Source organism: Sphaeramia orbicularis, chromosome 14, assembly GCF_902148855.1.
Source record: "Sphaeramia orbicularis chromosome 14, fSphaOr1.1, whole genome shotgun sequence".
In the NCBI taxonomy this organism is placed as follows: domain Eukaryota; kingdom Metazoa; phylum Chordata; class Actinopteri; order Kurtiformes; family Apogonidae; genus Sphaeramia; species Sphaeramia orbicularis.
The window spans coordinates 36,166,482-36,179,742 of record NC_043970.1 but is presented as its reverse complement, the minus strand read 5'-3'; the positions used below and the strand labels follow the sequence as shown (position 1 = coordinate 36,179,742).

Genomic DNA, 13,261 nt, shown 5'->3' with positions numbered 1-13,261 from the left:
TCCAGTTTATGCACATCCAGTCCACATCCAGCACATCCAGTTTTGTTGACATGTTATCATAGTCATATGTCATATCGTTCCTGTGGCCTTGAGTATTCATTTGTCACGTTTATGTTACGAGCTACAATCAAAACTACTATGTCGCTCCCTCCCTGTTACTTTTCCAACCCATTTACTCTAATTTCCACCCTGTTACCATATCATTTTTATTAAAATAATCACTAATGATTCTATAAACTCATGAGGGTTTAACCTGTTGTCATTGTAATAGTTTTGTATGATTTGATACAAATATTTGAAAATTAATATTGAAATGAGTAAAAAACAAAGTAAGTTGCTTAAATCAATGTGATTTGATTGATTTGATTGATTGATTTATTCCTAACATGCAATGAAATTTAACATATATGTGAACAAGTAAAACATAAATGGTAATACAATCATCAACAATCAAGACTTAGACAGAAGAACAACAACACAATTGTTTCATTTACATGCCTGAAAAGGGATGGGAAGAAGTGCCATTTATTTAATCCCACCCCTTCTCCACAATTTATATATATATATATATATATATATATATATATATATATATATATATATATATATATATATATATATATATATATATATCCCTCCTACTTTTAAATTACTCTTTTATATTTATTAGGTCTGTCAAAATTTACGCATTAATCCATCAACATGATTAATCTGATTAAAAATTTTAATGCAATTAACCCATCTGTAGCGCAGAATAACTCTGAACGTCTCTGGCAAAGCATGTGGGGCAGTTTGTCCAATAGAGTTACTGTCGTGCATGATCAAATGGGCAGTAGTGACAGGCAGCAGAACCAACCCATAAAGATTGAAGATGCTAAACAACTCATTGGCCCTCTGGATGGAAATATGAGCAGAAAAAAACCTAAGACAGAACAGGTGTTTCAAGTTGTTTTGTTGAAGCTGTTGAATAAACAGTGCATATACAGTATATTCCCTTCTTTCTTGTGTCTGTTTGCTCATGCAAAATGAAATGTGATTAATATAGATTAAAAATTAATTATATTTAATCATGATTAATCCACAGCAACCCTGTGATTAATCTGATTTAAAATGTTTAATCATTTGACAGCACTAATATTTACATAAATATTCACACACACACACACACACACACACACACACACACACACACACACAAACACACACACACACATACTCAATGTAACTTAAGTCTCATCTGATTAAATGATTATTCAATATGAATGTGACTTAATGGTAAAGGATTTTTGAAACATTTTGATCAGGTTCCTTAGTATTCATAACAGGGTTGCATAACAACAACAACAACAACAACAACAACAACAACAACAACAAATAAAGCATCTCATAAAAAGATGATGCTTAGCTGAAATTACTTGGTTTATTCCATAGTTTTCTTAAATACAGAAAATGATAAATAAAGAAATATTCATGTTACTCTTGAATAAGCCTCTCTTGTTTTAATCCGTTTTGGCACCAGATTATTCCCTAGTATGCTTTTACTGTGCAAAGTGCATCCGGATGTGGTGTCGTTCCGTATCTTTCCGGACTTGTCGGCGGTGCGCATCTCACCGACCGGGAATACCGATTTCTGAACATTTCGGCCTTTTTCTCCGCTGCACCGTAAGCTGTGTTTTCCTGCAAAGCGGAGCGGGTTGCATTGGCGTCGCGGTGTTTAAGTGAACCATCCCGTCGGTCAGTATTATGACAATCGGAGATGACACACATCCAGAAGGAGCCGTGTTTGTTTTGTATGGCGAAATGAGGCAGGGGGTGGAGAGTCGCCACAGAGACGCTGGGCTTCGGCCAAACATCACCGCATTTTAGCACTTATTCGATGCCCGGGGTTTGCATTGCATTGCATTTGCTGCATCGCTGATCGGACGCGTTTTGCAAAGTGCACGGTGGAAAATGCAGCTTGTTTGAGGACACCCCCTCTCCAGATATCCGTTGCTGCCATGATAGGCAGAGGTCTCCTCTCAGCCGCGGCTCGGCCGGTTGGAGAAGAGGCAGATTGATTCGGGACGGTGGGTCGCATCTGCGGATATTATTCTGTCTGTGGAGCCTGTAAATATTATCCGCGCAATTACACCGTGATTCTTACTCAGGGAAAAAAAAAGGGGAGAAAGAAAACAACATGTCTTCTCGATCTGCATTACCGTCTGGAAACGACAGGAGTACTGGAGACCATGTAAGTGTTCTTCCAGCCTATAGCCTGTATCTGTGTGTGTGCATGCACTCATGAAACCATGCATCCCTAAACAAAGATCTCCTCATGTATGTGGCCCTGCGCGTCACAGTGCAAACGGGGGGCTCATGGATGGAGCTGTTTCCCTCCAGTGGGTGCCCTGGTTGAAGATATTGGATGGATATTATAGCAGAACAGCCTCTTTCAAAATGGGCTAACCTTGAGTGCGCAGGGAAAGAACTGATGGCAGGAACGAGTCCATCCGCATATGATAACACTCAGCGGATATGCGCAGAAAGCCTGAAAACCAGCCGTCACCTCTTATTATAAGGCTGTGGAGAGATAGTGATGTCACATTATACTCCTTGCTGCTGATGCTGCCACTGCTTGGGTCTGTCTGTGTGTACGTGCGTGCGTGCGTGAGCGTGTGTCTGTGTGTGTGTGCATGTATATAATGTGTGCGTCCGTGCGTATTTGTGTGTGTTTCGCCTCAAAAATTGGTTGGGTGGGACGAGACCAGAGCGTACAGGGCCAGAATAAACGTATAGTGAATATCTGGGTTGTTCGTATATGAAGCGGGAGGATTACTGCGTAAAATGATGTGCAGTCCATTGCTGCGCAGCCTACAAAGCGCCCAACCCCAGAGTCAGTGGGTGTCAGACAGCGCCATACATTCAGCACCGTGGAAAACAGTAGGGGCCTGCAGAAAGAAGCAAAGGTGATTTATCCAAGGGAGACGGACAGAATAACAGTCTGCATGACCTATCTATCTATCTATCTATCTATCTATCTATCTATCTATCTATCTATCTATCTATCTATCTATCTATCTATCTATAGGTCTGTCTATAGGTCTGTCTATCTATATGTCTATCAAAATGGTGACATGACTGATTGTCGTAGCATTATGTCATTTCTCTGCCCTAAACACTTCTGGCAAGACTCTTCCCCCCATCTGTTTGTTAGCAGAGCTTTCAGCATAGAGGGATGGTTAAGCCAGTAGATGTGTGTTAGTGTGTGTGTGTGTGTGTGTGTGTGTGTATCTGGATGTGCATAAGTGTGTGAGTTTACGAGGCATGATTGATTATGAATGCAGATCCATTCCTTCCATTAGAATGGATCTTGATCTGCTGTCATCACTCCACAATTAAGCGATGATGACAAATGGATGAATTGAACAGGGTGAAATGTTGTGCTGCCATATTGGCACAGGTGAGGCTCGGTCTGATGTGTGTGTGTGTGTGTATGTGTGTGTGTGTTTATGTCGTACAGTTGGTGGATTACTGTACTCTGTTGCACACTGTGTGAGCTCCCAGTGCTGGCTGTCAGTGTTTAGATTGTAAAGCAAGAAGGGTCCAAACCGGCTCTAGGTGGGGCCTGTGAATCAGGATGGATGGAAGGAGAAGGAGGGAGTGTCTGAAGGTGGGGCTTAAGGATGCATGGTTGTGTTTGTATGTGTTTGTGTAAAGCTGAGAGCAGGATGGCACGCTGAGGGGATGGAAGTGTGATGCCTCAGGGCCTGGGACAGGCCAGGGACCACTGTGATGGCATCTGCTCCCATTTTTTACTCTTCCCTCCATCGTTCCTCTTGCAGACTCTCCACAGTTCTTCACTTATCTTCATCTTTTCACACCTTGTTCAGTGTTATATCACAATTAGAGCTGGACACAAAACTCTGATGGTTTCAATGGCTGCAGCTGAATTGCTCAAAAGCCACCAAGTACCAAAAATGCCTTGTCATTTGGTGCCAAATTTCAGTGCTTAAAGGTTCAATATGTAATACCTGGTGTCATCTAAAGGTAAGGTTGCAGAATTCCACCAACTGAACATGTCTTGCCTCACTGTCCCCAACGGTGGCTGCTACAAATGCAAAAGACTCTTATTTGTTTGTTTTGTGCTTTTGTGATTGAGGTTGATATTAACTTGTCCACATGCATCACCAATTGTAAAAACGACATGAATAATAAAAAGAAGAAGAGGAAGTCCAGGCTTTGTGCAACATGGTTGTCTCCTGTTCTAAACCACAAATATATTTATGCACTAAGGAAAACACAAATGTGAATATTCTCTCATCTTCTGCAGTTAAATGCTACCAAATGTTACTCACTGAACCTCAAGGAGTAAATTTCATCAGACCATATGCATGCAAGGCTTTTATGCATTTTTATTTAGTGATATTATGTTAAAGAAGTTGAAAGTAGGGTTATTAATTATGTTGCAATATTACATCAAATGAAACTGCTTTGAATGTATAAAGAATGAAGGCTTTGCATCATAATTTTTTAAAAAGATAATATTGGAAAAAAAGTTTTGTATAGGAACTTGTAGAATTCAAGGTATCAGTATCACTACCTACCAGCTCTGATTACAATATGGCAGTTCTGCAATACTTGATACATTGCAGGACAATGATCTACGATGCATTCACGATGTGTGTAAATGAAGAGAAGCACCTCAGAAAAGACAGAAAGCAGGAATTGTGTATTTATTTTCCAAATGATACTGCCAGTTTCACAGATTTTGACAACTGAGACTAAATGTGATACTTGCCTGCTTAACTTCGTGTCCACCATCGCTCCAAGAATCAGTCAATCCATTTCCAGCTCCTGCATGTTCTAATAAATCCAACACTGCATTCATGGCTTGTTCTACCTGATGTCCAGTGTCCTGTCTTCCCATCTCCTCTCCTTCCTCCTCACTATTGTTCCAATATGAGAAGCTGCTTCCTTCTGTAATCCATCGAGCTTTGTTTGTCGAGATGCACGCTGTTGTCCTGCCTTTCTCTTCTGCTCTGCTTCCTGGCTGAAAATTATCTGTGACTCAAGCTTTGGACTCCATCGTTGCTGCACGGTGCTCTGAAGCGTCTGGGTCCAGGATCAAGCAGCAGCAGCCGCTCAGCTAGCTGTTTACAAGGCTGTGAAAGCTTCAGGGCTACCTCTGATTGCAGCAAAAGTCTTATCTGTATATTCTGTCACATTGCATGAAGACATCCTCCCGCAGTCAAGTCGTAGAAATCCACAGGACTGAACCCAAAATGGAAACAATGTGCTTGAGTGTTGCTCCACTGGACAGCAGCTGTTAACCCAGAAATGAGAAGCATGGATTCACATTAAACTCAAAAACCCTCTGTTTTGATGAAACAAACATCTGGTGGAATAATTCTGGTGATGAGCTATACAAAGGTGATTGTAGAGTTTCGGTCTATAATCAGATCTAATTGTAGAAATGGCATGGAATGATAATTTGTTTTCATTAATGAATAATCAGTTAAAAATACGAATCATTTTGAAGGTTTTTTACCTTAGAATAAGGGAGTTGATCCTCTCTATACTTATCACCCTGTTGGACTTTTTCACATCTCAGAAAAGACCTCCTCTTCTTCTTTTTAAGTGGCCGACGTGGGGGAGGGGGAGGCGATGGGGATCTGGTTGGTTAGAATCTGCAATTGTCCCACTAGATGTCACTAGATATCACACATTGAACCTTTAAACCGGTTTACCTGGCATTACTGGTGAACAATAAAATATATTTTCATTGTCATGCACAAAAATACACTGTCTAAGGCTTCACAGATATAATTAATGATAATCACTTTAATTTCATGTTCCACACCTTCATGTTTGCCCAATCAGACTGTCACTGTTTGTACGGTACTCGGTTCTCTTCAGTTTGGTGACAACTGTTAGCTTGTGGGTTTTTTTTTTCATTTAAAGCAGGCCATACCATCATCACTACAAAATCACACACTTTTTTCACATTTTACTCATGTCGTTTATGAGCAAAATACAGTATTTATTGTATTTTAGTGATAAACGAATTAGCTTCTCAGTGCCTGAAACAGCACATCTGGGTTTCTTGGACATTTTGAATTGATAAAGCACTTTGTGACTCTGTCTGTGAAAAGTGCTCTATAAATAAAATTTACTTACTTACTTACATTTTCCTTTGTTTTTTTGTTTTTTTTATTTTATTTTTTGCATTTTGGCATTTGTTTATTTATTTGTGAGCATCCCCACTTGCTGTGTCCAGAAACACAGGAAGGCTTCTGTAGGTGTGGTCATATTCCACATTTAAGGACATATTAAATATACTAGGGATGCACTGATATATCGACCAGACATCGGTATTGACCAGTGTGTATCGATTAAATGTCTTTTCCCTAATGACAGTGTTAGATATTCATGTTTTATGTTATATTAAAGGTTTTTTCATGAATATGTCAATTTGAATCTTTTTTATTCAATGAAAATGTGATGAAGAGCTAAAACACTTAAAAATAGGGGATATTTTTAAAATTCATAATGATGTATTTGTTAATGGCGATAAATGAAAACAAAAAATAGAAAGTAACATCAGCTGTGGGCTAAAATGTCATTTTAAGTATTTCTCTAGAACATGAAAAAGAATCAGTGCATCCCTATAAAATACATAGTTCACACAAATCAACATTTACATTAGATGTTACATTTTGTATGAATGTTGACCATAAAACAAACTGAACCCATGTGTTTGTTAGAGCTTCTCCATCATGTTGACTGGTGCACAGGCTGAAGGCTGTTGCCTGCATCCTCCTCTTTGGACCATCAGTGCTCCATGGTTCAGGCAGTCCTGGAGGCCTTGGTGTTTGTCCAGTGGGTGACCCCCCCTCCACTACTCCTTTTAACCTCGTCTTCTCCCTCTAGCAGCATGTGTCGCTGGCGGCCAGCCGCTCAGACAAGGCCACCAGCCAGTCCAGCCGCTCGCTGGGTGCCCGGTGCAGGAACTCCATCGCCTCCTGTTCCGACGAGCAGCCGCACATCGGCAACTACCGTCTGCTCAAGACCATCGGAAAGGGAAACTTCGCCAAGGTCAAGCTGGCCCGCCACATCCTGACGGGCAGAGAGGTGAGGATTGGGGGGTTGAGGGTGGGGGGGTGATGGGAGATAATCAGAGGGATGGAAGACACATTGGTCATACTGGTGGTCTTATCACCGCTGAAGCATATTGACCGTTCATTTGTTGAGTTCAATTGTCATTTCAACCACAGATATCATTTCAGTTCATTGTTTGGTGAATTTGAAAATAGAGACAACTTTATTAATATTTTTGTCTGACTAATTGCACAGATAGGACATTTTACAAACTATTAATAGTGGTAGAATTGGCCACTATCATGTCTGTAAGTTCATGAAATCACAATCATAATAGAACATTAATTTGTGCAGTAATGTAATTGCAAAATATTCTAATTTGTACGTCCAGATATAAGTGGATTTTGGTTGATCCAACTGTAGAAACACTCAAAATTGTGATATTTTGAATTTAGTAACACTAAGCAGAGAGACGAACTGTGTAAAATGTGCAAAAATCACAAAAGTCCGTTTTCTGTGTTTTTTTTAAGATCTTTTTTCATAGTTTTTGTATTTTTTTTATGCTACTATAGAGTGTATGTTTGATCTGACATTTTAATTATTGATCTGTACATTTTTATCCTCAACCAAAATAATCACAACATGACATGCATCTAAAGCTGCTATAGTGTAGTATTACGTTTCAGGTTTGTTGAGTTCTTACTTTGAGGTTGATGTTGACTGATCCAGATGTTGATTTGTCAAAGAATTTTTGGTGTTCAGCTCAGCATTTTCCTGTTTTTTGTAAAGTTAAAGATAATTTTCTCAGTGATCAGATTTACAGGACTAAGATCAACCTTAAAAAATCCACTATCCTTTAAAGTTATAAGATTAAAACAGTAAATCATGGAATAATGGATCATATTGTTTTATATTAAGTTGGGACAGTTTTGTTGTGAATATAGGTAGATCAGGTGGAGCACTGATTAAATGTAGGATTTCTAGACCCTGTGTTTTTGACGCTTTTGAAACCAATGTGTTTGTTTTGTCAGAATTTGGCAGTAAACCATCATTACAGCCTGTGTTAACTGTGCCAATGCAACTCAGTGGGGATTGAAACCGCTCCTTTCAGAACTGACTTTACTACAGCTTGTTGAAGTGAATGTTTGCGGTGGCCTCAGTCCACATTCACTGGCTTTGATATTGCTGAAAAAGCAATCTCTTCATGCTCTCTGTGGAATTCTTAAAAAAAAAAAAGGGCATCAGAAAGAATTCTTGGATACAGATCAATGAGATCAGCAGAATATGCATCTGAGCCTCATGTATGGAGAGTTTTATAAGTTACAGGCAAATTATACTATAATTGCAGTCGCACTTTCCTAATGAAATGGTGTTCATATTCTTGTGTCTTTTAGGTTGCAATAAAAATCATCGACAAAACTCAGTTGAACCCAACCAGCCTACAAAAGGTAAGTTTTTATTTTTACACTGAGTTTTTTTGCTTTAGGTTCAGTTTCCTGATACTAATGGAATCCATAGATATTAGTATTTTCTGAATCTGAATTGAGGATGATTTGGTCACACTGATCAGAGTGTGTGTGGATCCTTAAAAAGTCTTAAAATGTGTCCTAAATCAAGATTGTCAGGTGATGACAATGATACACATGGTGATAGCAAAGCATCATCAGTCTTAAATTTGTACTAAATTAAGGCCTTAATTATCTTTAACATTGATAACCTCCTAAGACCCAGCTATGGGTTTTCTGTCCACATTTGTGGACAAGAGTTTCACAACTTTATACACAAAAAAAGAAAAGAAAACTGTCCACCACAAAATTTTTTTTAAAAATCCATAAAAATTTTAAAAAACTGCATCTGAAAAAATAGGACCAATGGCCCTGTAGCTTACCGGCCAAATTAAAGACTTTGGGAAATGTATCCAGATGCCATTTATTATCAGCCAGTTATGTGTATTTATTCTATTACAGAAGTAGCCCATGTTTTGGTCATATTCCAATCACATCTGTAAAAAATTCAAATTCCAACTTGATATCATTGATACTTACTGATTTATTGGATCAATCCACTTCCTATTTGTTATAATGGGGAAAATTGGTCAAAGTCACACCAAATCCAGAATCAGATCCGGATCGAAATCATTTCAATACCTTGTGTTGACATCATCATAAAGAAGCTGTATACCAAGTTTGAAGTCAATTGAAATTGTAGTTTCGGAGAAGAAGACGATTGAAATTTTTGTAACAGACAACAGATGACGACGACAGACGATGACGACAACGACGCCGGACGCCGCATGACGACAATAGCTTACGGCCTGTCGGCCGGTAAGCTAAAAACTGTTGCATCATGATGTTTCCAATATAGGCACTTATTTAATAAAAAACAAAAAAAGCTTGTACTTTGCTGACATTTCCTGGGTCTCAGGAGGATAATTAATCCTTAAATCTGACACTCAAAGGTTGTAAAAATCCCACAGACACAATAAATATCGCTCTTTTTTTTTTTTTTTAATCTTTGTATAGAATTAGTCATACGTGTAATCAGTGTTAATTATTTTATTCTAATGGAGGTGGGAATGAGTGGAGCCTCCAACTTCATTCATGGGTGGAGGGGTTCAGGTAAAAAAGAAAAAAAATGCTTTGAAAAATGCCTGACTGAAATTTGGCTTCCTCAGACCTGAAGATGCCCTGATTGTGTATTTAGCATGTTTTTTGTGTGTTTAAGTGCATTTTTAGTGTTTTTTTTTTTTTTTTTAGGATATTTTAACAAATGTTTCTGTATTTTAGTATATTTTAGCACGCTCCACTATATTTCTGTGTATTTTAATATATTTTAGCACATTTTTATATATGTTAGTGTATTTTAGCAAATTTCATACATATTTTAGTCTATTTTTTAGTTTTTAGTGTATTTTTGTATATTTTTTGTGCATGTTGATGTATAACTACTCCAACAATCATTCATGGGTGGAGTGGTTCAGGTATGAGCTTTAACAGCTTGAACGTCAGTAGCAGAAACATTAGTCACAGACAAAATGGAATTGTAACGTTAAGTGGATTGAAACATGCTTAAGACTGGTTCAATACATTAACTACAAGGCCTGTTGGACTGTTATTTATGTCAATGTCATGAAATCCGACCAAAGACACCTTGAAAATGGTCTTAAAATCTGAAATGTAGCCTCATCAAACTTGCATCGAACCTGCAACTACCCTGATTGATGTACTTCAACAAATACTGCTGTGCCGTTGGGTATTTGGAGAGGTTCAGGTTTATCCTCAGCTGTGTCCTCATCTGAAGGGGCAGGAGTGAGAGAGCAGCTGATAGGGCGAGGGCTCATGGGATGTGATGCTGTTTGGCAGGTGCTAGGGACTGGATGGGAGCGAGAGGAGACCTCTGCTCTGGAGATCATCTCTCCCTTCTCTCTGGGCTAATCGCTGCCCTGAGAGCCTGGTGACTCATCTTGGAAACCGCGGCCACCCAACCCGTCCTTTTTCCAGTTTGTTTATTTAATTTGTCTTCTCCTAACGCATGTTGCAGCGGATGATAAAGAAAAGGGCGATGCATTCAGGGCTGCTCAGTGGTTGTTCTGTTGGCTGTCTTTGAGACTAAAGTGTGTGTCATGAGGGGAGCTTTTGATGGGCTGGCTGCTTTTTTCCTGTTGGTCAGCATGTTGAGGGTTGAGCCTTAATGGTCAAGGTTTGTTGTGCATGAAGGTCAGAAGCAGAACAGTGGACACTTTGGTTTTTAACTAGCAAACACGATGCAGAGTTGGTCTGAGTCAGATTCAGGCAGTGGGATGGTCACAGGGGTGAGGACCAGACCGGACTGAACATGGCTGACACCGCGGCCTTCTGATCACAGGTTTATCTCATGCTCAAACATTTTCATCACATCATCCAACAGCATCAAGTGCATTGTTTTCTCCTGCATGTCTGAAGCCCGGTCACATTAAAGAAATACAGCACAACATGACAACATATATGGGATGTACACTAATGATTTCAACATCACATTTCAGATTTAACTCATTTCATGTCCAAATAACGATAAACATCATAATATTGCTTATTTTTGTAATATCAGTGAGAAGATTATATAAAATCATCAAAAGGTGGATTTCTTATTGCATTTTTAATTATATTTTCGACACAATAATAGGTACTTACTCATATTTCTCCAGATATATGATGGGGATTTAAAATAATCAGCGGTTTTGTCCATCCGTTCATCCTTATTTAGTTTTTGGAAGATAACTGCAAAAATGTTTTTCACTACTGTTTCTGTGTTAATATGTGTTAATATGGTGCCTATTGCTATGTAGCAACCTATTGTCCACAAGGTGCCACTAGAATGAGCACAACTTCCGAACTATAACTGGAAAACCATTCCCTATTTTTTCACCAATCTTGGCACAGTTTATTATGACGTGTTGGAGTGCTGAGTTAATCTGTCCTCCATCTGTGTTGTCCATCATAACATTTGTCATCATTTCTTTTTCTGGAGTAGAACTTCAAAACTATTTGATGTCTGTCTACTAACTACTTATGAAACTCCAGTTGTAAACTGTACATCTTTGAGAGTTTGTGGGATCCAGGGGGATATTCCATCCTTTAACAGCTCTAGTTTGGAATATTTGTGCAAAATTTGAGCTAAACCTAGCACAAACAATATGATGTTAATGTATAAAATATAAAAAATAGGACCAATGGCCCTGTAGCTTACCGGCCAAATTAAAAGCTTTGGGAAATGTATCCAGATGCCATTTATTATCGAAATAATTTCAATACCTTGTGTTGACATGATCATAAAGAAGCTGTATACCAAGTTTGAAGTCAATTGGAATTGTAGTTTTGGAGAAGAAGACGACTGAAATTTTTGTAATGGACGACAGATGACGACGACAGATGCCGCTGCCGGACGCTGCATGATGACAATAGCTTACGGGCTGTCGGCCGGTAAGCTAAAAAGGCAGCAGCACACACTTTTCATAGTGTGAAACATCTTGTAATGTCTGAATCTGTTGGATATGATTCATGCATCAGTGATAAAAGAAGTCGTTGGGGTTTAGAGACCTGATAACAGATGTTAAAGGTGGGGTATGAGATCTTAGAAAACTGGTTCGAGCAGGCTACATTTTGAAAATACTTTATTCAGAAGTCTTAACCCCTTTCTTCAGACATCCCCCTGAAGCCACACCTCTAGAGTACTGGTACGTGCAATGCTTGTTTTCGAGGGTTCGCGAGTGCTGCACAGCAACAATTCGCCCCTCCTCCAGCAGCCCTGGCCCGGGCGACTCCGGCTCTGGCTCCAGCCCCAATCCATACATACCTCATTCAGTCTCCTCCAACACCCCCGCTCTTACAGAACAGCCCCAGTTCATACCTATCTGGCTAACGTTAAATTTCCTCGTGATTTATGTCAGTGACAAAACAGTTTCCTGGTGAACTTTCCATCCTAATATAACTAATATAGCCAAGCTCTGGCTCTGACTTCGTTTCCTGAACAAGTGCGCCAAACCTCTGAGAACACACGATTCATGTGTGAAGAGGGGTATGCGCAGAGGGGGGAGGGACCAATGGCAGTTGAGTTTGATAGACATATCACCGTTCAATCATTTCAATTGGGCGCTTAAAATGATTGGATGGTGTTTTTTCAGTCCTGTCCGTTCCACAGGTGACTACATTTTTTTTATTTTTGTGATAGAGCATTTAATTAATTGGTTGTAATCGGGATGTGAAAGGGATTTTAAGCAATATAGTAAAAAATGCTCCAGGAACACATCTCACACCCCACATTTAAATAGAGGCTAAATATTCCACAAATAGTCAGTGTAGTTAGTGTTACAATGTAGTTATCGGCTTATGGTTTAACTCGTAGGGTACAGTTTTCATTCATTCATGGTCATACTGAAACAATGTCTGCCCTTAGTTTCATCTCAGCTTAGCCTGTGACAAATTCTTTCAGTTTTATTTTTAAATGTTGCCTTCATCCAAATACCCTTCCTACATCTGAAGTAGAGATCGACACCAATGGGACGTTCTATTAAACTTGTCTGATGTTGGTTGCAGTTGTTGCTAATGGCGTCTAAATTAGAAATACTGATTTGGGGGAAAAGTGAAAAAAAAATGCTCCCACCTTTTCATGGTCTGCGGTTTTTATCAGTTATTTTGAGCTTGATTTT

General features: G+C 39.2%; 1 protein-coding gene across 6 annotated transcripts in view; it reads left to right on the top strand.

Annotated features, from left to right (window-relative positions):
• Positions 1–1,561: 1,561 nt before the first annotated feature.
• The window catches only part of mark4a (MAP/microtubule affinity-regulating kinase 4a), a 48,756-nt gene continuing 37,056 nt past the window's right edge, over positions 1,562–13,261 (top strand). For 3 of the 6 annotated variants that reach the window (XR_003937208.1, XR_003937209.1, XM_030153326.1), the window contains exons 1-3: positions 1,562–2,230; positions 6,913–7,110; positions 8,472–8,525. Coding sequence is in view for 4 of the 6 variants with exons in the window: in XM_030153326.1 (XP_030009186.1) it covers positions 2,177–2,230; positions 6,913–7,110; positions 8,472–8,525 (306 nt within the window). In the remaining 2 variants the exon portion in view is untranslated. The remainder of the gene's footprint in view (positions 2,231–6,912; positions 7,111–8,471; positions 8,526–13,261) is intronic. The other 3 variants (XM_030153327.1, XM_030153328.1, XM_030153329.1) reach the window with 1 other exon arrangement.